The following is a 22656-nucleotide window of genomic DNA, read 5'->3' on the forward strand; positions in this document are numbered from 1 at the left end:
ATTCTAGTTCTTTTGACATCTGTAGCTTTTAGAAAAGATATCTCCGATCTTATTCCCTTCCCCGAGACAAAAATTAACTACTTTAATAAAGTTTCTCCAGTAAATATTCCTAAGCTAAAAAAAAATGCAGAAAGAATATAGAGAATTCAAAGGAGGAAAAGAAAAGAATATTATGTAGGAAATAAAAAATTTTTGATCTTCTTAAACGAAAATTTACTATGTGAAGGAAAATGGTACAAGAAAAATTTCAGACAGCATTTCCCCGCAGCAAGTCTACCTTCAGTTTCTTTTTATTAACCTATATTAAGGGATTTGATTTAGTACATGACATCTTTAAATAAGGTAAAAACATTGGCAGATTAATTATTGCTCTGCTCTAACGCACGGTAGCCGTCATTTCAGTAACCACATAAAATTCAAACATGGGCTCAGCAAGCATCTCCTTATCTTTTGTTCAGTTGGGATAGAAACTTTCATTAAAATCTGATGTGTCAAATAGGGGGGAAGAAACCCAGAAGCAAGATAAAATGAATCATCTTTCAAAAAGAAAACCAAGATCATTTAGTACATTAGGACTTCAATAAAAATACTAAAGAGGAAATAGTTACAAAGCAGACCAGGTTTTAGAGATGGAAAAATAAAACAACTACAGAAAATAATCTTGATGGGACGTGATCCACAAAGGAAAAAATGAAAACAATGGCTTTCTCTGAAGAGGGGCAACTAGCATTAAAGAAGAAACCAGAACAGTAGGATTCCAGCCAACTGAAGCAGCAGCACAGAGCACAGATCCAGTTTCTTTTTTCTAGCTCCACTTTGGTGTGGAGGGAGAGAGGAAAGAAGAATGGAAGGAGGGAGGTGGGGGGGAAGAGAGAGACCTGGCAATCACCCATAGTTAAACAAGCCTGCGCTGTGACACAGAATGCTGAGAAATATGCAATGATAGGACTTTATCGCCGACACCACGGGCGTGATCTCTCTTTGGGAAATCGATGTGTTTACAAGTAATGCAATCTGAGGGAGACCCTGGAACAGTCCTCATGAGGGTTCTATGCGGGGGTCATAAGAGGAAGAAGAGGTTGCGTCTGCCTAGAGTCAACAGAGCAAGCTTCATAGAAGAGTTCAGGTATCAGCTGGACCTCAAGGAAGGGTGGGATTGGGGGCAGCCCAGGTTAGGGTGGACATATAATGAGAAACAGAGATGAGGTTTAGGGGATAGTAAATATGCCAGTTTGGGGAGAGTTCTCTGGATTTCAGTAGAGGGATGAAAAGTCAAGTAGATAAGTGATGGTTGGATCGAGATATGTCCAGTTCATCCATAGAAAGATGAAGTTCTTTTTCTTTTTTCTTTGAAAGGTGTGGTTCTGATTAAAATGAAAAATACCTCCTGTTCAGTTATGTCCGTCAAGATCAGTTGTCATCTTCTATGTATCTGTTCTCATAAGTGTTTTCCTGATTCATCACGTTTATGCTCGGATGGAGGAGCCTTTGACATCTGAGGGTGCCAAATCTTGAGAAAAGCCATTTAATGTTTCTCCCTAATGAAACTTAACTGTGGCACAAACCTCACATACATTTAAAATGCTAAATAAACCTGCCTTCCAGAAAGCAGATTAAACCTTCTCCTTGGTAATGCTCCATTCCAGGTTGGCCAGATGATCAAAGAAGCTGCCGGGAAAAGTAATCTGAAGAGAGTGACCCTGGAGCTTGGTGGAAAGAGCCCCTGCATCGTGTTTGCTGACGCCGACCGTGAGTGAAAGCCACTCTTAACTTTTCACCCCTCATCTTGGTGTCTGGCAATGCCGGACGGTGACCTTGAAGTTTATAAAAGGGTTGGCTTCTAACATCAAAATGTAAGGCATTAACCAGAACCTAGAATTACTCTTGAAGATCTCTCAAACTGTCCTAACGTGTCACACCTAGGTGAGTCTAACCCAGACACTCCTTCTTCCTGGTGTGGAATAGATTGCCATTTTCGCAGCTGAACTCTAGGTGACTGTCTTGCACTTAGGAGCCATGGTCTTTTTTTTTTTTAGTTCCATGCCTGTAAATATTAGCATTGGGTTAGGCATGGTGACGTATCCCCAGTTATGTTGGACTGGCACCAGCTAGAGAGATGGCATATTTCACATTTGTCATTTCCCTTCGCTTTGGGTCACACACACATTGAATGAAATGGTCAGAAGAGAATGACACTTAGCATTTAAGGAATTTCTCTCTCTCCTTTTTTTCCTGGCAAATGTGGTTGAATTTACATATGTTCCATCTATAATATGATGTGACTCCACTATACAATATCCCTAGTTCATTCTGATTACATTAGCTGGTAGAATCCCACAATTACATTCTAAATGGGAATCCATCAGCAGAAATGGATTGACAAGCATTCATCTGGCTCTTTCTTTGACAGCTGCTGTATGAGGCAATAAGCAGAAATGGTTGAGTGTGATCTTAGCTGAAACTTTTCAGAGCACACTGCCTTCTATAGTCTACAAATATGATAAGAGTCCTGATTTTTACCAAACCTGTCTAGAAACTGTTTCCACTACAACATAAGTACGTGTGGTTAGTTCACAAGGTTAAATATCCCAATACTCGATTGCTATGATGTTGAGTTAAATCTTCACCATTTAGAAAATTAAAATGCAGAGAAAACTTTCTTCAGGTAGTTTAGGATTTAGCGATGACAACCTATTTCTCCCTTTCAAGCCCATTCTACCATCTCAAATACATAGATAAGAAGAGTTTACAGGCATATATGAAATAATATGGCATATTTTAAATAATGTTGGAAAATGCTTTTCCCGGAACAGGGCAGTCAAGGTGGGTGTATGATTTTGAATATTAATTGTTTTCAGAAGTATCACTTTTCCTATTGATCAGGGTGTCTAAAAATATTTTTAAATTATTTAATGCAATAGATAGTTCATGTTTTCTTTGTCATTTAGTTAAAATCTGAGGTCTGAGGTGTTCAGTAATCTAACTAATTATAAACGGAGATGTTTACAAAAATCGTGTGCAGGGTTGCCTGCGTGGTGCAGTCAGTTAAGCGTCCACTCTCGGTTTCGCCTCAGGGCATGATCTCAGGGTCCTGCTATCAAGCCCCAGGTCAGGCTCCATGCTCAGAGGATAGCCTGCTTGAGATTCTCTCCCTCTGCCCCTCCCCCACATGCATGTGCTCGCTCTCTTTCCCTCTCTCCCTCTAAAATAAATAAATAAATGTAAAAAAAATCATTTGCAGTGGGAAAAGATCTTATGACACTTTCTATATTCTTAGTAGTGTCTATATTAATTTTTTCTGAGATTTTATATTTGTGGTTATCATTTATATGTCAAATAAATGGTTAGAAAGGTTCATTTGTTACCTGGCTGATAAGAGGTGGGGTGTATTGAATCTACATCTGACTGTGCAACTCGTCATTTTTCTGTAGCATCTTATTGCCTCTTAGAGAGATGTATACAATTACATCATCTTTAGAAAATATCTCTTCTTCAACGTGAGTATCTTCTTTGCAGTGGACAATGCCCTCGAATTTGCACACCATGGGTTATTCTACCACCAAGGCCAGTGTTGTATAGCCGCATCCAGGCTTTTTGTGGAAGAATCGATTTACGATGAGTTTGTTCGAAGGAGTGTTGAACGGGCTAAAAAGTATGTTCTTGGAAATCCTCTGACCCCAGGAGTCACACAAGGCCCTCAGGTGAGTATACACAAGAAGGAATAGCATTCACAGGGGACAAGAACAAAATGTCCTCTTTAGGTTTACTTTTTATTGAATAAGATTATTTCCTTACCACAGATCTTCCTAGGTGGCAATACTGTGTCAGTCTGGTGTTTCAAAAAAAAAAGAAGAAAAGCGATGACTCTCACTCCCCATGTTGAAGAAAGCACCCTGAGGTTGTGTGGCCTCGTCTTCATGTCTTGAAACAGTTTAAGAAGCATGTTGGCAATTAAAGATGTGAGGAGAACAGCAAATGTAAATTTCTTGTTTCCCTCATTCTGCACACCTCTTGATTCCTGTATGCAGTCTCTGTCCACTTGGAAGTTCTTATAGAATCCTGGCATTTCTTTCTCCCTCAGGATCAGTCCTTTGTCTCAGCTTCCATCCCACAGATGTGGGCAGCTAGCATACCTCTCAATTCACTCCGGTCTTCAGTTACTCTGATGGGCCTTTGGTGACCTGAGTGTCCTAGAAGGTCCTGAGTTCCTGGCTTTGTGGCAAATGTCTCGTTTTCCGTGGAAAAGGCCAGTTGTTCCATAAGGTTCCCATTTTCTAATGTGTTCTTCAAACCATTATCAACAAGAGGGTCTTCCTTTGCCTCTTCCTTGCGCAGTAACCTGTTCATTGTCTGTTGTGCAAACGCCTGGATCTTTCATTCTGAATTGACTCCAGACCTCTGGGACCTTGATCTAGAGCAGTGGTTCTCAACTGGGAACAGTTTTGCCCCCGCCATGGAAATATTTGACATTTTTAGTTGTCTCAACTGGGGTGGTTGAGAGGGGGTGGTTCTACCGGCATCTAATGGAGGGTGGAGGCCAGAGATGTTATTAAATCTTACAGTGCACAGGAGAGCTGAGAGTTATCTGCCACAAAATGCCAATCAGGCCGCTGTTGAGAAATTGTTCTCTAGAGTGTAGACATTAAGCTCAGAGACGTTATTCTTTCACACTAAAAATTATACACTGTTCCGTGCTATTGATTTGAAGCAAACACTGTTCTTAACACAGTCACTAAGCCAAAAATAAATTTTATTAGCCAAAATTTATTGAATGCTACCATCAGCTAAACCCTGGGATGAGTACCTGGCAATGCCCAAAGGAACAAGGTGGATATGGACCTGACCTCACAGAGTTTACAGTCTGGAAGAGTTAAAAGGCTGTCTTGGGTTTTTCTGCTCGTGCCAAGATAGCCAAGTGGGAAAACCTTAGGATTTAGGCAATGCCAAATATTAAAACCTAAAAGCCCTAAAATAACTCAGTTGGAAATGAGGTAATACGTTGTTTTATCTTAATCACATTATATTTTGTTTTTATCCTTGAGTTAGTACGGAGAAGTAGTTGCTAATTTTGCTTATATTGGGTAGCTTTTCAAATGGATGCCAAGACATATAATAAATTTGATTTTGACGTGGTCTCCAATTCTAAGAAAGGATGAGATCCTAAGATTTCAGTTGTGATTATTTCGTTCTCTAAACAACTGCCTGTCTATGTAAAAGTAAAGCATTTTTCCCACTTGATTTATATATATAGAGAGAGAGAGAGAGAGGGAGAGAGAGAGAGAGAGAGACACAGATCTGAACAGGATCAGGGAGGGGAATAAAGGGGAAGTGAAAGGAAGAGAATATCTAAGATACTTAATACTAAACATTGTTGGCAGCACTTTCTCCACTAGAGGACCTACAATTCAACCAGAGGCTCAAAAATTGATCTAGAATTCCTCATGATTCCTAAGTGAAAGGAGTAAAAATAGACTTTAAGAAAATTCCTATTCAGAGATTTCTTAAGTAAATAGTGATCTAACTGCTTAATATAAGACTTGAATCTGTATAAATGAGTAGATTTTCATCACAGGTTGTGCTGAGTAAGTGCAAAGTAGGTATTTGAGAAGCTCTTGGGGCTTCCGTACCCTTAAAAATACCTGTTGTTATAAGATAGAGCTTACGGAAAGAGACACTTATGCACTAAGCGTATTTTTATATGTGTATAAATATATGATACCTGTTTTAATATATGTAAATACATGTTTTATAGCTATATATATGTAAAGACATTTTTATATGTATATAAATATGTATATGTGTGTGTATATATATATATATATATATATATATACGTTTCTTCATTGGTAAAGTGATTTTACAATTTGATTTCATAGACCAAAATATGCATTCTTAAAAACCTGGAAAAATTGGTATTTTCACTTGGAAGTAATGATACCCACATCAAGCGTTATAATATTATCACCAGAAGTTGCAACTTGTCCTACTGCAGAGAGGTGGATTTTCGAAATAGAGGTTGGATTTAAAATTAACCTTCCTGAGGCTCTGTTTTCTCATCTGTAAAATGGAAGCAGTAACACCAATCTTGCAGGGTGACTGGGCAGTGAAATGCAATAATCTATATAAAGCGTCTGAGTGCCTCGTTCACAGTACATGCTCAAATGTCTGTTGAGTAAATGAAAATGACATGCTTCCATTTATACCTATGGTGACAATTACTATCACCGATCAATAACTTCATATATCTGCTCTCATTGCTTTTGTTGATCTATGGGTCCCAAATAATTTGAAAGATGTCTCAGTGTCATTTCTCAGACTGTCTTCGTTCTCAACCCATCAACCCTAAGGAATTAAAGAATTTGCACAAACACATAAATGTATACTTTGAGACTATTACAGTGCCATGCCCTATTACTTTCATAGACTGCCATGAGCTAATGGCCCATCACACAGTAAAGAGCCCCTGCTACATCCTAGCCTTATTGAGAAGTTCCTGAGGGCCAAAAGGAAAGGCAAATTCAGATATGGCCAATCTGAAACCTTCTGAGGAAGATTTGTATTTATGATAAAGCAAAATTAGCCAGACTACATTATGTCCCTAGGTATAACTGAAAACTTCCATCACTAGGCCTAAACTTTGGTGCAATGTTCTCAATCTTTCCTGTGCATTTGAGTCACCTAAGAATCTCCTTAAAAATGCAAATTCTGATACAGTAGATCTAGTGTGAGGCCTAAGAAATGCATTTTGCCACCAAGTAACACTAGAGTTGCTGGTTAGAGGAGCACATTGTCAGCGGCCAGACACTATACTATGAATTCCTGTATTCTTACAAGTTATTGACCATCTAAGTTTTCCAACAAACAAATCCTTTCCGCCTTTACCTCCCAGTGCATAGGCAAGACTAGGACTGTCCTCAGATATCCACTCTGGTCACAGGCAGGGAAAAGTTTACACTTAGGGAATACATCTTAAAATGAAACCCCCAAAATCATGATTTTTTGAGGCCATGTGAGATTAATAATTTGGAATAGGCCACAGAGACTGCATGGAGACACAAGAATCCTTGGCTATTTGCTGGCACTCCAAAATATTTTAACCAGGCAAAACTACCACCACCCCTTAGTCTGGCTGTAGTAAATACTATGCAACAATTTAAATATCAAACCAACAGTTATTATTTTTTTTTTAAAGATTATATTTATCTATTTGACAGAGATAGAGACAGCCAGCGAGAGAGGGAACAAAAGCAGGGGAAGTGGGAGAGAAAGAAGCAGGCTCATAGTGGAGGAGCCTGATGTGGGGCTCGATCCCAGAACGCCGGGATCACGCCCTGAGCTGAAGGCAGACGCTTAACCGCTGTGCCACCCAGGTGCCCCCAAACCAACAGTTATTAAGCCAACATTACAACTCCCTTGATCTGCTGGAAATGGATCAACATTTTCTTTTTGAAACATTAAATTAACTATCGTGCACTAGGAGGACTGAGCAACATTGTACCAAATATTGTGCCAAATTTATAAAATAGTTTTTGGTTTCAAGTAGCACTTAATCTCATTGGATATGGGAACTGGACTGTGAGCAGTTAGTTTGAAACCTTTTTCTGGGATTTGAAAGATGGGGGAGATTGCAGAGTCAAAGGAGAAGATAAAGAGCAATGCTCTTCAAGTAGTGAGAAGAGACTAGTTGAATTGGCAAAAGGCCCTCCACCTGGACTCCTGGATCTTCAGTCTTTTTCCTTTAAAATTTAACCCTGGCTGCACCTGAGACAGAGCAGTCTTCTCGGTGACTCGGAGTCCAAGGATCGCTCAAGTCCTCAGTCTCCCCAAAATAGGAACTGAGACAATACGTAGCCCCAATTCCAGTGCATGGACATAAGATGTGTGCTCGGGTATCCCAGCCAGAACTCCAGACTTAAGCTTGTGGTTTTTTTTTTTTTTTCATATAAAAATATTGCTTATCCAACCATTACGGCTCTGTAATTCTTGTCACGTATTTAGATGTGGCCTCTGTAATGGAGCAGATGCTAATAATCGGGACAGGCTAGAGATTGGGATTGGACCAGTGGAGACTGCCCCATGGGGATCCTCACGGGGAGGATGCCCAGGCCGTGGTCAGCTTGGATCCGGCCAGAGGAGGTTGTCAGGAATGAGGAGAAGCAAACAGAGGTCTAGGAGTCTTCAAAGCCATAAAGCATCTGCTTTCCAACTGCCATATTAAATTAAACCCAGTTTCAAAGTTCTCTTCTCGTTTTCCTCTTTATTTCAGCTAGGACTATAGTTTTCAAGTAAGTGTGTTTGACTCTTACCAGGCATTTTTCCCAGTGTAAATAGATGACAGTGTGTGAAAATGTTTACACTTGTTTGCAGCGCTGATATGCGTTGCTTATGTAGCTGTAAAACAAATGCTGAATACAAATATTTATCTTTAAGTGTTCTTTCTAGAAAAGTCAGGAGAATAAACACAGAATGAATCTGAGCCTCCGTCAGCTGTTTTGATGGAAGATGTCACTTAATAACAATATTCTAGCATTTTGAAACCCTCATTAACAGGCTGGGCAATACATTACCTTTATAAACTTATTTACTTAATTTATTTGTTTCTTTTCATTTCTGTGTGATATTTTCCCAACAGATTGATAAGGAACAGTATGAAAAAATACTTGACCTCATTGAGAGTGGGAAGAAAGAAGGGGCCAAAGTGGAGTGTGGCGGAGGTCCGTGGGGGAATAAAGGCTACTTCATCCAGCCCACGGTCTTCTCTAATGTTACAGACGACATGCGCATTGCCAAAGAAGAGGTAAATACTTGCATTCTGCTCCATTCCCTTTGTTGTCATATTTTCTCTTTGTGTGCGTACAAAGTGTCCCTTTAAAAATCTCAGTCCTTGGGGAGCCTTGGTGGCTCAGTTGGTTGAGTGTCCCACACTTGGTTTCAGCTCAGGTTCATGGGATCAAACCCTACAACCAGCTCCACAGTCAGTGTGGAGTCTGCTTGTCCCACTCCCTCCCCCTCTGTTCTCCCCCCCCCCCCTGCTAAGCAAGGAGCCAGATGTGGAACTTGATGCCAGGACCCTGGGATCATGACCTGAGCTGAAGGCAGATGCCTAACTGATGGAGCCATCCAGGTGTCCCATTAAGTTCTTTAAATAAAATAAAAAAAAAAAAAAAAAAAAAAAAAAGCCGTTTATTGTAATCAAGATTAAAAATAGTAAGGAAATCCTGAGGCCAGATAAGAATTTCCAGCCAAAGACAGATCGGGACGCTTAACAATTTGTAGGTGCTTCTTCCACAGCTTTAAAGTAATGGAAAAGAAAACCTCATTTCATTGTTGCTTTTTCTCCTCTGGAAATCATATATTCGAAGATAATTGGAAAATGATTACATGATACACAAGATTTTTTAAAAAAATAAACTTATTTTATGATAAGTTGTAGATGCAACTGTTGTTATGAGAAATAATGCAGACAGATCCCATTGCTTTTACCCAGTTTCCTTCAGTTGGTAACATCTCGAAAAACTATAGCATAGTATCACAGCAAGTATGTTGACATTGAAACAAACACAGAACATTTCATCACCACATGAATCCCTCATGTTTCTTTAATAGCCAAATCCATGATCCTCCTATAACCCCCTATCCTTAACCCCAGGCGTTCCCTTAACCACCAATCAGTTTTCCATTTCTATAATTTGGTCGTCTTAAGAATTTTATATAAGTGGATTCATTCTCCGTGCAACCCTTTGGGATTGGATTTTTTTTTTTTTCACTCAGCTTCATTTTCTACAGATTGGTCTAGGTTGTTGCATGTCAGGATAGTTTCTTCTTATTGCAGAGCAGTTCTCCGTAGTATGGTGTACTACCATTAACCATTCCCCTACTGAAGAACCTATGATTGTTTCCAGTTTGGGGCTACTAGGAATAATGCTGCTCTAAACATTGGGTACAGGTTTTTATATGAACATAAGTCTTCATTTCTCTGGGATAAATGCCCAAGAGTAAAATTGCTGGGTCATATGTAGATGCATTTTTTTTTTAAAGAAACCGGCAAACTGGTTTCCAGAGTAGACGAATATTTTCATGTTCCCATTAGCAATGTATGAGTGATCCAGTTTCCCTGCAGCCTTGCTCACATTTAGTGTTGTGATTATTTTTACTTTTAGCTGTTTTGATAGGCATGATAGCTCATCGTGAATTAAATTTGCATTTCCCTAATAGCTAATGATATTGTACATCTTTCCATTGGGTTGTTTGCCATCTGATGTCTTCCTTAATGAAATAGTTCTTCATGTCTTTTGTCCATGTTCTCATTGGATTGTTTGCCTTTCACTGTTGAGTTTGGAGGGTTCTTTACTGTATTTTGGATACCAGTCTTTTGTTGGGTATGTGGTTTACAAATATTTTCCCCCAGTTCGTAGGTCGTCTTATCTTCTTAGCAAGGTCTTTTTCAAAACAAAAGTTTTTCATTTTGAGGGACTTTGATTTATCCGTTTTATCCCCTTGTGGGGATAGTGTTTGGTGTCAACTCTGTGAACCCTTTGTTCACTCCTAGATCTAAAAGACTTCTGTGTTTTAAATTTTTTTCTAGAAGTTTTATAATGTATTTTGTAAGTCTGTGGTCCACTTTAGGTTAATTGTTATGTACGGAATGAGACCTAAGTCCACGTTGTTGGGTTCTGTTTTGTTCTGTTTTGCCTACGGATGCTTAATTGCTTTAGCATTTGTTGAAAGGCGACTTTTCTTCCATTCCGTTACTTTTGCAACTTTGTCAGACTTCAGTTGTGCATATTTGTGTATCAGTTTCTCAGTTCCCTAGTCTGTTCCACTGTGTTTGCTTTGTCTGCTGCTACTCTCTTGATTATGGTGGCTGTATAATAAGTCTTGAAATTGGGAAGACTGAATCCTCTTGCTTTATTCTTTCTCAAAATTGTGTTAGCTAATCTAGTTCCTTTGCTTTTCCATATGAATTTTGGAATAAAAAGTCATACAGGGTTTGAATGTAATTTTATTTACGTGTATCTCCCTCCATATTCTCCTGGCCTTGTTTTCAGCTCTTGCACTTCCTAATTTTCCTGGAGAAATATACTGCAATTAAATATTAGGTGAGCACAAACTAAATAACATTAAAAAGATGTTATCTGGAGATGTGATATATAACTATATAACTAGGAAAGGCTAGTTTGCATTTAGGAATTATAAATAATCTACCTCATGGACAGAGGTGTTTTATTTTTTTAAGGGTTTTATGTATTCATCTGAGAGAGCGGGAGAGAGAGAGAGCACAAGCAGGGGGAGGGGTAGTGGGAGAGGGAGAGACTCTCAGACAGGCTCTTTACTGAGTGTAGAGCTCAACACGGGGCTCGGTCTCATGACCCTGAGATCATGACCTGAACTGAAATCAAAAGTCAGATGCTTAACTGACTGAGCCACTGGATGCCCTGGACAGAGGGGTTTTAACAAATACAGAGATAGATTCATTGGCTTTGGGCTATGAAGGTGTCACATAATACACTATAACAAGAAGGCACTGTCAACTCAAATATACTGAATCATAACATTTTGTCCAATGAACTTGTATCTCATCTTTATGATATGATAGAGAACCTAAAGGGTTATTTTCGTTACCTCCCAAAATGCCATCAAGCAAGGAAGAGAGTACAGAATCAGATTTGCAAACAATAAATAGGAAAAATAAAAGAGATGCATATGGATAATCAAATATAGTTTATCCACACCGATTCATCCCTTAACTCATTTTTGCATTTATTTGCATGTAAAGTTTGCATGTATTTACAAGTATTTGTCTTATTAGAGATGCTGTTCTTGCATACCATGGAAAAGGACAAAGGCAAAAAGTAATGATGCAATCAAGGAAACACTGTGCTCCTATAATAGACATAGTAGAGTAGCTTGTTTTGTTACTTCAAAGAAGCCTTGAATGCTGTGCTTTGTTTAATTAAAATTATGTAAGATATTAACACACTTATTACAATAGCTGCTATATACCTGGTTCCCAAGTTACAACATTATAATTAGATTTACAGCCTTAGGATTTGCACTCAGCCTCTATGGAATGGTAGCCCCCAACTCCAGTACTTACATCAGTGATGAACACCGGAAAACTATCTTTTCTGATTTTTGCCAACCCCTAACATACATTTCCCAGAAAATTTTAGTTTCTGGGAAACTAAATTTCAGAAGGACCCTTCTTCGTTTAAGTTTAATATATGTTTTATAGAAACATAATACAGGAGCTTAATTTTTAAGAGAAACCCAGTTGTTTTTCTCCCATCTGGGGATGAGATGCAGAATAAGTTGACTCTGGGCTGAGCTAACTAAAGAATCTAGCACAAGTGAAAGAGCAACTTAGGTTTGAATGAGCAAATTGTGAGTTTGTTTCCTATCCTATGATTAGAGTCAATGAACCCATGCTTTGGTTAGTGGTTGAGGATTTAAGCTCTTACAGTAATGGATCATTTTGCTTGGTACATGTGAGTTGCTTAAGATTTGGCTGAAGAATAGAATCTGAACAAAAATTCATGTTGTTTCACCTAATTTGGCTGATTATAAAAAGATCTAAGTCCAGTAGAATAGGTGATATTTCAGTTGATGATACACTGATATTTAAAATAAAATCATTATTATCAATTATTGCCTACTTATTTCTCCAGTAGAGCTAGCATTGGCTTCTTGAGTTTGCTGTTTATGTAGTGACTTGATATGGAAAACTAGGGAGAGAATATAAATTATTCCTAAATGTAAAAGAAACTCTGAAGTTAACGACTTTATGCACAATGGTGAGTTATTGGAAGTCTAATTCCAACAACAAGAAAATGAATATTGCCTTATTTATTTCTACCTCATTTTATTCCAAAGGGAATTTAACACATGACCATTGTGTATCCTAACCTCCCATTCCAGCAGCTACCATTTTGGTTCACACTTTGAGATGCGAGGTAAAATCTTAAATAGTTCGTAGGGGAATAAAATTGCAATACCATTTAAAATTTTTTAACCTGTTACTTTGATTTATTTCATGCATTTTTCTATGGTATAGATATTTGGACCGGTGCAGCAAATCATGAAGTTTAAATCTTTAGATGAGGTGATCAAGAGAGCAAATAATACTTTTTATGGCTTATCAGCAGGAATCTTTACCAAAGATATCGATAAAGCCATAACGGTCTCCTCCGCTCTGCAGGCTGGGACAGTGTGGTAAGTCCAATCTACCCAATACCGTCTTTGCAGTATTAACCGCATTAACATGTTACTTTGAATTTGTTCTTTCTATTTATTTACCTATTTATTTTTGAGGTATTGACATGATACTACTTTCAGGTTACGACACAATAATTTGATATCTGTATACACCGCAAAGTGATCCCTACAATAAGTCTGGCTATCATCAGTCACTCTCCGAAATTAAATTTTTTTTCTTGTGGTGAGAACTTTTAAATTTACTGTCTTGGCAACTATCAAATGTGTAGTACAAAATTATGTACTGTAGTTGCCATGTTGTACATTATACCCCCATGACTTACTTATTTTTTACCTGGAAGTTTATACCTCTTGACCCCCTTTACATGTATGTCCCACTCCCTACATCCTATCAGTCTGTTCTCCGTACCCATACATTTTGTTTTGTTTGTTTTGTTTCTTAGATTCCACATGTAAGTGAAATCATACAATATCTGTTTTTCTCTGACTTCTTTTTCTTAGTATAATACCTTCAAGGTCCATCGTGTTGTCACCAATGGCGAGGATTTCCTTTTTTATGGCTGGGTAGTATTCCATTGTACACATACATCACATCTTTATCCATTCATCCATCAGTGGACACTTAGGTTGTTTCCATATCTTGGCTATTGCAGCTAGTGTTGCAATGAACATAGGGTGCATATATCTTTTTAAACTGGTATTTTTATTTCCTTCAGATAAGTACCCAGAAGTAGAATTGCTGGATCGTATGATAGTTCTATTTTTAATCTTTTGAGGTGCCTCCATACTGTTTTCCGTAGTGGCTGCACCAATTTCCATTCCCACCAACAGCACAAGAGTTCCCTTTTCTCCGTGTCCTCGCCAACACTGTTATTTCTTATCCTTTTGCAATTAGTCATTCTGACAGGAGCGAGTTAACATCCCAAGTGGTTTTGGTTTGCATTTTCCTGATAATGAGTGATATTGAGCATCTTTTCCTGTGCCTGCTGGCCATCTGCATATCTTCTTTGGAAAAATGTCTATGTAGATCCTCTGTCCATTTTTTTATTGGACTGTTTGTTTTTTGATTATTTGTTGTATGACTTCTTTATGTATTTTGGAGGTCAATCTCTCATTGGATATATGATTTGAAAATATTTTCTCCCATTCAGTAGGTTGTCTTTTCATTTTGTTAATGATTTCCTTTGCTGAGCAGAACCTTTTTAGTTTGATGTCCCCACTTGTTAATTTTTGCTTTTGTTGCCTTTGCATTTAGAGTCAGATTTAAAAATTTATTGGCAAGACTTACATCAAGTAGCTTACTGCCTGTGTTTTTTTCCTAAGAGTTTTATGGTTTCAAGTTTTATATCAAAGTCTTTATTTTGAGTTATTTTTGTGTATGGTGTACAATACCAGCCAAGTTTCAGTATTTTGCATGTGACTATCCAGTTTTCCCAACACCAGTGATTGAAGAGACTGTCCTTTCCTCATTTTCTATTCTCGCCTCTTTTGTCATAAATCAGTTACTGTATATACATGGGTTTATTTTTGGGTTCTCTATTCTGTTCCATATAGTGACAATTTTACTTCTCCCTTTCCTATTTGGATAGTTCTATTTCCTTTTCTTGCCTAATTGCTCTGGCTAGGACTTCCAATATTATGTTAAATAAAAATGATAGGAGTGGACATCCTTCTCTTGTTCCTGATCTTAAAGGAAAAACTTTCAGCTTTTCACCATTAAGTATGATGTTAGCTGTGGCTAACGTATGTGTCATACATGGCCTTTATTACGCTGCGTTATATCCCCTCTATTTCCTCTATCCCCACTTTTTGAGAGTTTTTACCATTAATGGATGTTGAATTTTGTCCAGTCTTTTTATGCATCTATTGAGCTTATCATATGATTTTTTTTTTAAAGATTTTATTTATTTATGTGACAGAGAGCCAGCCAGCGAGAGAGGGAACACAGCAGGGGGAGTGGGAGAGGAAGAAGCAGGCTCACAGCAGAGGAGCCCGATGTGGGACTGGATCCCGAAATGCCGGGATCACGCCCTGAGCCCAAGGCAGACGCTTTAACGACTGCGCTACCCAGGCGCCCCTTATCATATGATTTTTATCCTTTATTTTGTTAATGTGGTAGATCATGATTGATTTGCAGATGTTGAATCATCCTTGCATCCCTGGAATAAATCCCACTTGATCATGATGTAGGACTCTTCTAATGCATCATGGAATTTGGTTTGCTAATATTTTCTTGGTGATTCAGCATAAGGATGTTCATCAAGGATATTGGCCTATAATTTTATTTTTTTGTGATGTCCTTTTCTGTTTTGGTATCAGGGTGATGCCGGCCACATAAAATGAGTTTGTCTTTAAGTTTTTGGAAGAGTTTGAGAAGGATAGGTATTAAATCTTTGCATGTTTTGTAGAATTCATGAATAAATCCGTCTGGTCCTGAAATTTGTTTGTTGGGAATTTTTTGATTACTGATTTGATATCCTTATTAGTAATTGATCTATTCAGATTTTCTATTTCTTCATGATTCAGTCCTGAAAACTCTTAATTTTTTTTAGAATTTAATCACCTTTTTTTAAAAGATTATTTATTTATTTATTTGTTAGAAATAGGGCACAAGCAGGGGGAGTAGCAGACAGAAGGAGAAGCAGCCTCCCTCCTGAGCAAGGAGCCTGATGCAGGACTCGATCCCAGAACCCTGGGATCATGACCTGAGCCGAACGCAGACGCTTAACCGACTGAGCCACTCAGGCATCCCAGAATTTAATCATTTCTTTTAAGTTGTCCAATTTGTTGGTGTATAATTATTCATGGTATTCTCTTAAGATCTTTTCTATTTCTGTGGTACTGGTTGTAACTTCTCTTTCGTTTCTGATTTATTTATTTAAACCTTCTCTTTTGTTCTTGATAAGTCTAGCTAAAGGTTTGGCAATTTTGTTTATCTTTTCAAAGAACATACTCTGAGTTTCACAGATCTTTTCTACTGTCTCTCCAGTCTCTATTCCATTTATTTATTTCCACTGTGACCTTTCCTACATCCTTCCTTCTGTTAGCTTTAAGCTTCATTCTTCCTTCATTTTCTGGTTTCTTTAGGTGTGAAGTCAGATTGTTTATGTATGTGTTCATGGGAAAAGGTGAGTTCAGGATAATCCTATGTTACTGTCTTGATCCACGCCTCACTTTGATTTTTTTCATTTGGAATCACATGGCCTGCTGGAGAAGCAGTTACTGCGCTAAACCAAAACCAAAACAAACAAAACAAAACAACAACAACAACGAACCAAAGCAAACAAAGAAATTGAAGAAAAAACCTGCTCTATTGGAAGAACTCCAGAAGGGTATTTTCTCCGTACTAGCCCCTAAATTGCTTACCCACAATATTTTAATGTTTGGCTAATATAATGTAAGTGTTACTCAGTAATTTCTAGGTACTTGGCACTGTGCTATACACAAGGGAGAGGAACTTCTGCTTTAATCCATTTAATTAAATAGTGAGACAATATCTTTCGAAGCCCTTATATCTGCAAATCTTTAATTCTTATATCAGTTTCTTATTCTGGGATTATTAGAGATGTCTGAAGGTCTTAATTTGGAAGAATGTAGTCATTTTGAGAAACGTGCCCGTTCATTTTTAACCTGATTTATACATGCTTTATATCTGATTTATACTGTATCCTTCTATCTCTGATTTTTATACTTTAAGGCAATGCCCCTCAACCTGTTGCACCTCTGCTCAGCCCCCAGTCTCTGGACTGCTGTGTTGGTAATTTTTACCCCATTGAACCTCATTTTGTCCTCTCAGTCCTGTCAATATTGAAAGATTATTTTCCTTCTGGATAATCAGTCATACCTACTCCAGTTAAAAATCCATTAGACATTGAAAAATTATTTATTTATTTATTTATTTATTTATTTATTTATTTATTTATTTATATTTTTATGTGATCTCTATGCCCAACATAGGGCTTGAGCTCACAGCCCCAAGATCTAGAGTCACATTCTCCACCGACTGAGCCAGCCTGGTGCCCCGAGCGTCACAGTTTTAAGGAAAAGCAGCCTGTTGTTTCTTTCCCAACCCTGCATTACTGAGCAAGGGGGCTGAAAAGTATTGATCCTTCAAAGGGACAGCCAGGCAGTCCTTGCCCCACTCAGTGGCTCTGGAATCTTTTTTCCTAATCAGAGAATCACCATTTAGTCAATATGTTCTATGCCAGGCAGTATTCTCCGTTCCTTATGTTCATTATCTCATTTCACCTTACAACAATGGTGTGATTGTTGTGCCAAATTTATCGAAGAAAAAAGTGTAGTTTAGTGAAGGTAAGTCATTGATCAAAGCTCACACAGTAAATGGCTGCTGAGATGCAGACCTCTTTTGGACCTGACAGTAGTGATTCTCAGCCCTGGCTCTGCATTATCATCTGGGGAGTGCCAGTGATAAACTGAGTGGCATCAGATGATGACCATCAAATCCATCAATTATATCAAAGTCTGAGATTGAATGTGGACTTTTATTTAAAGGTTTTTATTTAAAGAGTATTTTTCAAAGTTCCCGTGTGATTCTTTGTGCAACCAGGACAGAGAAATTGCTTGAAAGCCTGATTCTTTCTATAATGGGATGTTTCCTTTCAGAGACTTAAAATCAAGCAAATTCTTCTTAAATAAAGAGTAAGGCTAGTGCTTAAAGTGCAGTTTTCCTGTGATAAAATTATTAATAAGATTCAGCATTACTATTACATGTATGTATATTATCTCCAGTTACTAAAAACTTTTTACGTACCAACCACTATAAGAAGGACATTCTATTAAAAAAAAAAAAAAGCACATTGTATACATCACCTTACTTATGCCTTGAAATAACCTGATTAAATATGATCACTTCCATATTAAATATTATCACTCTCACAAGGGGAACAGATATGTTTAGACAGGCCTGAGTATCACCTGGGTACGAAGGGGGCAAAGCCAGGCCTTGTGGGTTTGGAACCTCCCTTCCTTATAACAAGAAAAGGCTGTGGAAGGAGAATCAATTGACAAGGATGATTATTTTGAACTTAATATCACTGAATATTTCTTAGGTCTCCATTTACTTAAACTAAAATAGTTTCATTTCCAGTATAGGGTCAGAAGAGCAAACTCATTTTCTGTACCTTTTCACAAAGACAAGTTTCAGGTTTTTGACTTTGGAATGTTGTATGCCTGCTGGACTGGGGAGCAGATGACATCATTCTGCCCAGTGGTGTGGAAATCCCCAGTCAGGAATTCCTCTGCTATTAAAACAGAGGCATATTATTGCTATTTATTCTCGAACATAATTCTAGTTCTGGCATTGTCCCCGACATAGTTTCCACTTGGTGTTTTCAAGATAATTACTGAATCCCAGGGTTGCTGGGATTTTACCCATAATTTCAGAGTAGGGAATCTGATTTTGTAGTTTGAAGGACAATTAAACAAAGCAGAGACAAGTTGTCTTTTGAAAGCACACATTTATTTAAGGAACTGTGCTCCAGAAGGAGAGACTTCAATAAGAAACTGTGGTCCAATGAGTACATGGAGCTCTGAGAATTGGGGAAGTAAATGCTTTAACTAAGGAAATGTCTGAATATTATCTCAGGATCAAATTCGTAGTCAAACTCCATGCATAATACAATGTATCTAGAAGTCACATTGTTGTTCTCCTATTTTAATAACATCAAGGAAGAGGAAATATTTTAAAAGAACATTGTTTCTCCTTTAAATAATATTTTTTCTTCTTATGTATAATGAGAATCATATAGGCAATTGAATTTTGCTGTTCAGTTTGGCCACCAGGAGATTGAAAGCTAAACGCATTGCTCACGCCCTGCAAAACTGTATTCTAACTTTTCCTCCTTGTCTTGACCTTTTATCATAATTTTTCCTTTAATTCTAAATAATCATGCTTTTGTAATTATATTTGTTCATAAAACATCTTCATTTTATGAAATATGGCAAGGGATAAACAAATTGATAGTGAAACCCAACTCCTGCTAAGGCCTCTCTAAGTAATTTATTAAACCAATTTATGGAAGAAGGAACTGAGTAATGTGATACATATTACAATTGCAAAAGATCATTGATTCCAGCCTGTTACTTACACAATCCTCAAGAGAATTACAAAGCTTGTGAATATAGGCAGTAAAGAACACCCACCCAACAAACTCCAGTTCTCTGACAGACCATATCCTCTTTCCAATGGCACGTTGGCTCTTCTGTCTTTTAGAATTGAAACTACAAGTTCTTAGGGACACAGTGTACCACCAAAATAACTCTCCACACACAGAGCTGTGCCATTCTGTTTCTTTCTAGACAGTACATACACATGTATTTCCGCATTCTAATTTATAGTACTGTGGGGTTTTTTTTAATGAGTTGGTTATATTGAAATTAACAAGGACCTTTAAATTTCCAAATTCAAGAGTTATTTCATAGGTTGAGTATGATCCACAATGTACTTCTTTTTTCCTCAGGGTGAATTGTTATAGCGCGGTATCTGCCCAGTGCCCCTTCGGTGGATTCAAGATGTCTGGAAATGGAAGAGAAATGTAAGAATAACTTTCTACTAAGTTAAATGCTTCCCTTGATCAAAACGGTTGTCACCCCAGAGAATCAATCCATAGTTGCTACTTGGATTAAAACCTGCCTCTGTTCTCTCCTGGAGATTCATACTGTCAAATTGCTTTTAAATGCTGGATTTAGCCCATAACTTCAAAAAAAAAATGATGCCAGAAGGGAAATATAACATGTTAAGCTCCTACTATTCATAAGGGACCATGCTAAGCACTTTACATTGGTTATTGAAATATTGCCTACTTTTGGCATTTCTTGCTGTATATAAGAATGTAATCTCTCTGGGAAATATTTCCAAAAAGGAAGAAAAACTACAAATTGATTACTGTTAAGAAGTGTGAAAATATAAGAACACTCTAGTCATTTGTATATACCTCTTAAGTAAGTAAATTAGTACCTTTATCTCAAAAAGGTTCTCAGTGTCAGAAGAGTAACTCTCATTTGATGAAATATTTTGATATGGAACCTAAAATTTTAAATTTACCTGAATTAGTTATTTTTGATATATATCAAATATATATATTTGATGTAAATATATACTATATATATAAATAGAAATGTGATATTTATATCTTATATAAGTTTATATCATATAAGTTTATATTTGATATATTTATATATGATACATATTTGATATAGATGATTTATATATTTGATATATATGATTTATGTATATGATTTATATATGACTTAAATATATATTTGATATATATGATTTGATATATGATACATATATTTATATATGATATGTATATATATCATATATAAACGTAAAGGGTAATTTGACTAAGGAAAAAATGTTTTATAGTCATGACTAGATTGAGAATATATATATAAATTCATTTAGAAGCCTTCAAGTTGCTTTTGAAACCTGGGTTTATAGACTTTTTGAAAATGTACATATACATATGTATACACAGAAAGTGGTGGCAATATATTTAGTTTTGTTATCAATACATTTTAAAAGTCATGAGGAATAAAGACACATCATATACAAACCTTACGGAATCAAACATAGGAAAGCGGCACGTTCTGTAAATAGCAAGTAAAAATGAGTCTCAGTTTCTAAAGGTCATGAGCGAATTAAATAACCATCTACTACTTTGTCACTTAAAGAAATCAGCAAAATTACAATGAAGCAATCATCTTTGGGGAGCCAGTAAAAAGGCAGAACGATAAAATGATCTGTCCTCCTTCTCAATATACGTTCATTAAGTTCGTGCCGTGTATATTAGGGCCCAGGAGCCCGAAATACACGATACCACATCCCATCCTCCATATGAGTGTGGTGGCAGGAGAAATTTGTAAAAGGATAAGTCGTGTAAAATAACCTACTCACACTATGAAGTAAATAGTCCTAGACGGGAGTTCTAAGTCACGGAGATAGAACAGCAGAAGAAATGCAGACACAGCACTGAAGGACAGAAAATCTGGGCACCACCAGAATATAACATCCATGGCCTTGCTCTACCTCTCACGATTTTCATCTGCCAGATACGATCAGCAGTCACGGGTGGGGACAGGAGGCGGAGAACAAAGCAGAGACTCTAGGAGCTCCGTTCCACACTTAAGATTCTATAGTTTCAACCCTGTGGGAACTCAGTGGATGAGAACTTACTGGCAGCTGACAGAGTCAGAGAATACCTCACAGAAGATAGAGCATTTGGGATGTCAGGAAGCAGAGAAGGGAGCATTCTTGAACAGCAGGTGACATTGACACGTTGGGGGGTCAGCGAATTTGGATGGCTGGTGGGGATTTATGGGGTTGGAGAGTATGATGTCAGTTAAATAGGATACAGAGTAAGAAGTCTTGTATTCAGGAAAATTGGCTTACATTTTGTTAGTAGAGCGGTGAGAAGCCATGGATCTCTTTAGAATGTTGGTGGGGAGAGAGAATGGCAAAAGCTCGACTCATAGAAAGAACATGGCGCGTAGAGGAAGCATGATTGGCCACTAGCTGACCTGCACTTGAACCCCAGTTCCGTCTCTTGCTAGCCATGCAGTCTGTTTCAAGTTGTCCAACGTGTGAGCCTACGTTCCCTCCTATTTAACATGGAGATGCTAACAAACCTCTTAAGGTGGCTGTTTGAGAGTGAAGTGACACACTGTGCGTCCATTCCCCAGCATTCTGTCACCAGGTGGCGACTCAGAAAATGGTTCCTTTCTTCCCTGGTTCCTTTTCTTTATAATATCCATTATTAGAGAGTCCCCTTGCAGAACAAATTACTGTACAAAAAGCTGTAACAAAGGTTAGGTTATTCTGAAGGACGATTAACTCATAGCTGGCCCAGCTACTGAACACATTTTCCTAGGAATGTTGAAGATAAAATAATCAAAAGGGACAAAATGACTAAAGAAGACCAAATATGTCACTTTTGTTGAATACAGTTTGGTCCAACTTTGAGGCATAAGGAAATCAAGTAAGAGAGGGAAATGGAAAAATAAGAATAAAACATCAATAATTTCTTAAAATTCTGTCATGTGATTATAGATAATTTCCTTCTATATCTATATAAATACAAGAGAATATTTATGGTGTAATTTTTTACAGCAAAAGTTCTGGCTGAGGATGCTGTTTATATCTACCCGAAACCAAATTTGATGAACTTAATAAGTCATTTGCGACAAGATGTTTAAAGAGAATTACTGAAGCAGTAACCTTACATGACTCCCAAGGGTTCAAATACAATTTGTCCTTAAAGATAGAAAGATAATGGGTCAGTTGGGAACAGAGTCCTCAAAGAGCCCAACATGGTGGGGCGCAGACCTCAGCGTGGTTGTGATACTAAGTGCCCGGACCTGGGACTGGGTCTCTGATCATGGTGCTGGCACTGGAAGGAGTCACATGGTAGAGATTCCTTC

At 37.6% G+C, this 22656-nt stretch overlaps 1 protein-coding gene across 1 annotated transcript in view; it reads left to right on the plus strand.

The window, feature by feature from the left end:
- LOC103663347 (retinal dehydrogenase 1) overlaps positions 1-22656 on the plus strand; it is a 56557-nt gene that overhangs the window by 31116 nt on the left and 2785 nt on the right. Inside the window, exons 8-12 of the mRNA XM_040620239.1 lie at positions 1647-1749; positions 3517-3701; positions 8633-8797; positions 13055-13212; positions 19695-19769. Coding sequence (XP_040476173.1) covers positions 1647-1749; positions 3517-3701; positions 8633-8797; positions 13055-13212; positions 19695-19769 — 686 coding nt within the window. The remainder of the gene's footprint in view (positions 1-1646; positions 1750-3516; positions 3702-8632; positions 8798-13054; positions 13213-19694; positions 19770-22656) is intronic.

This window comes from Ursus maritimus, unplaced genomic scaffold (assembly GCF_017311325.1).
Source record: "Ursus maritimus isolate PB19 unplaced genomic scaffold, ASM1731132v1 scaffold_34, whole genome shotgun sequence".
NCBI classification, from domain to species: Eukaryota; Metazoa; Chordata; class Mammalia; order Carnivora; family Ursidae; genus Ursus; species Ursus maritimus.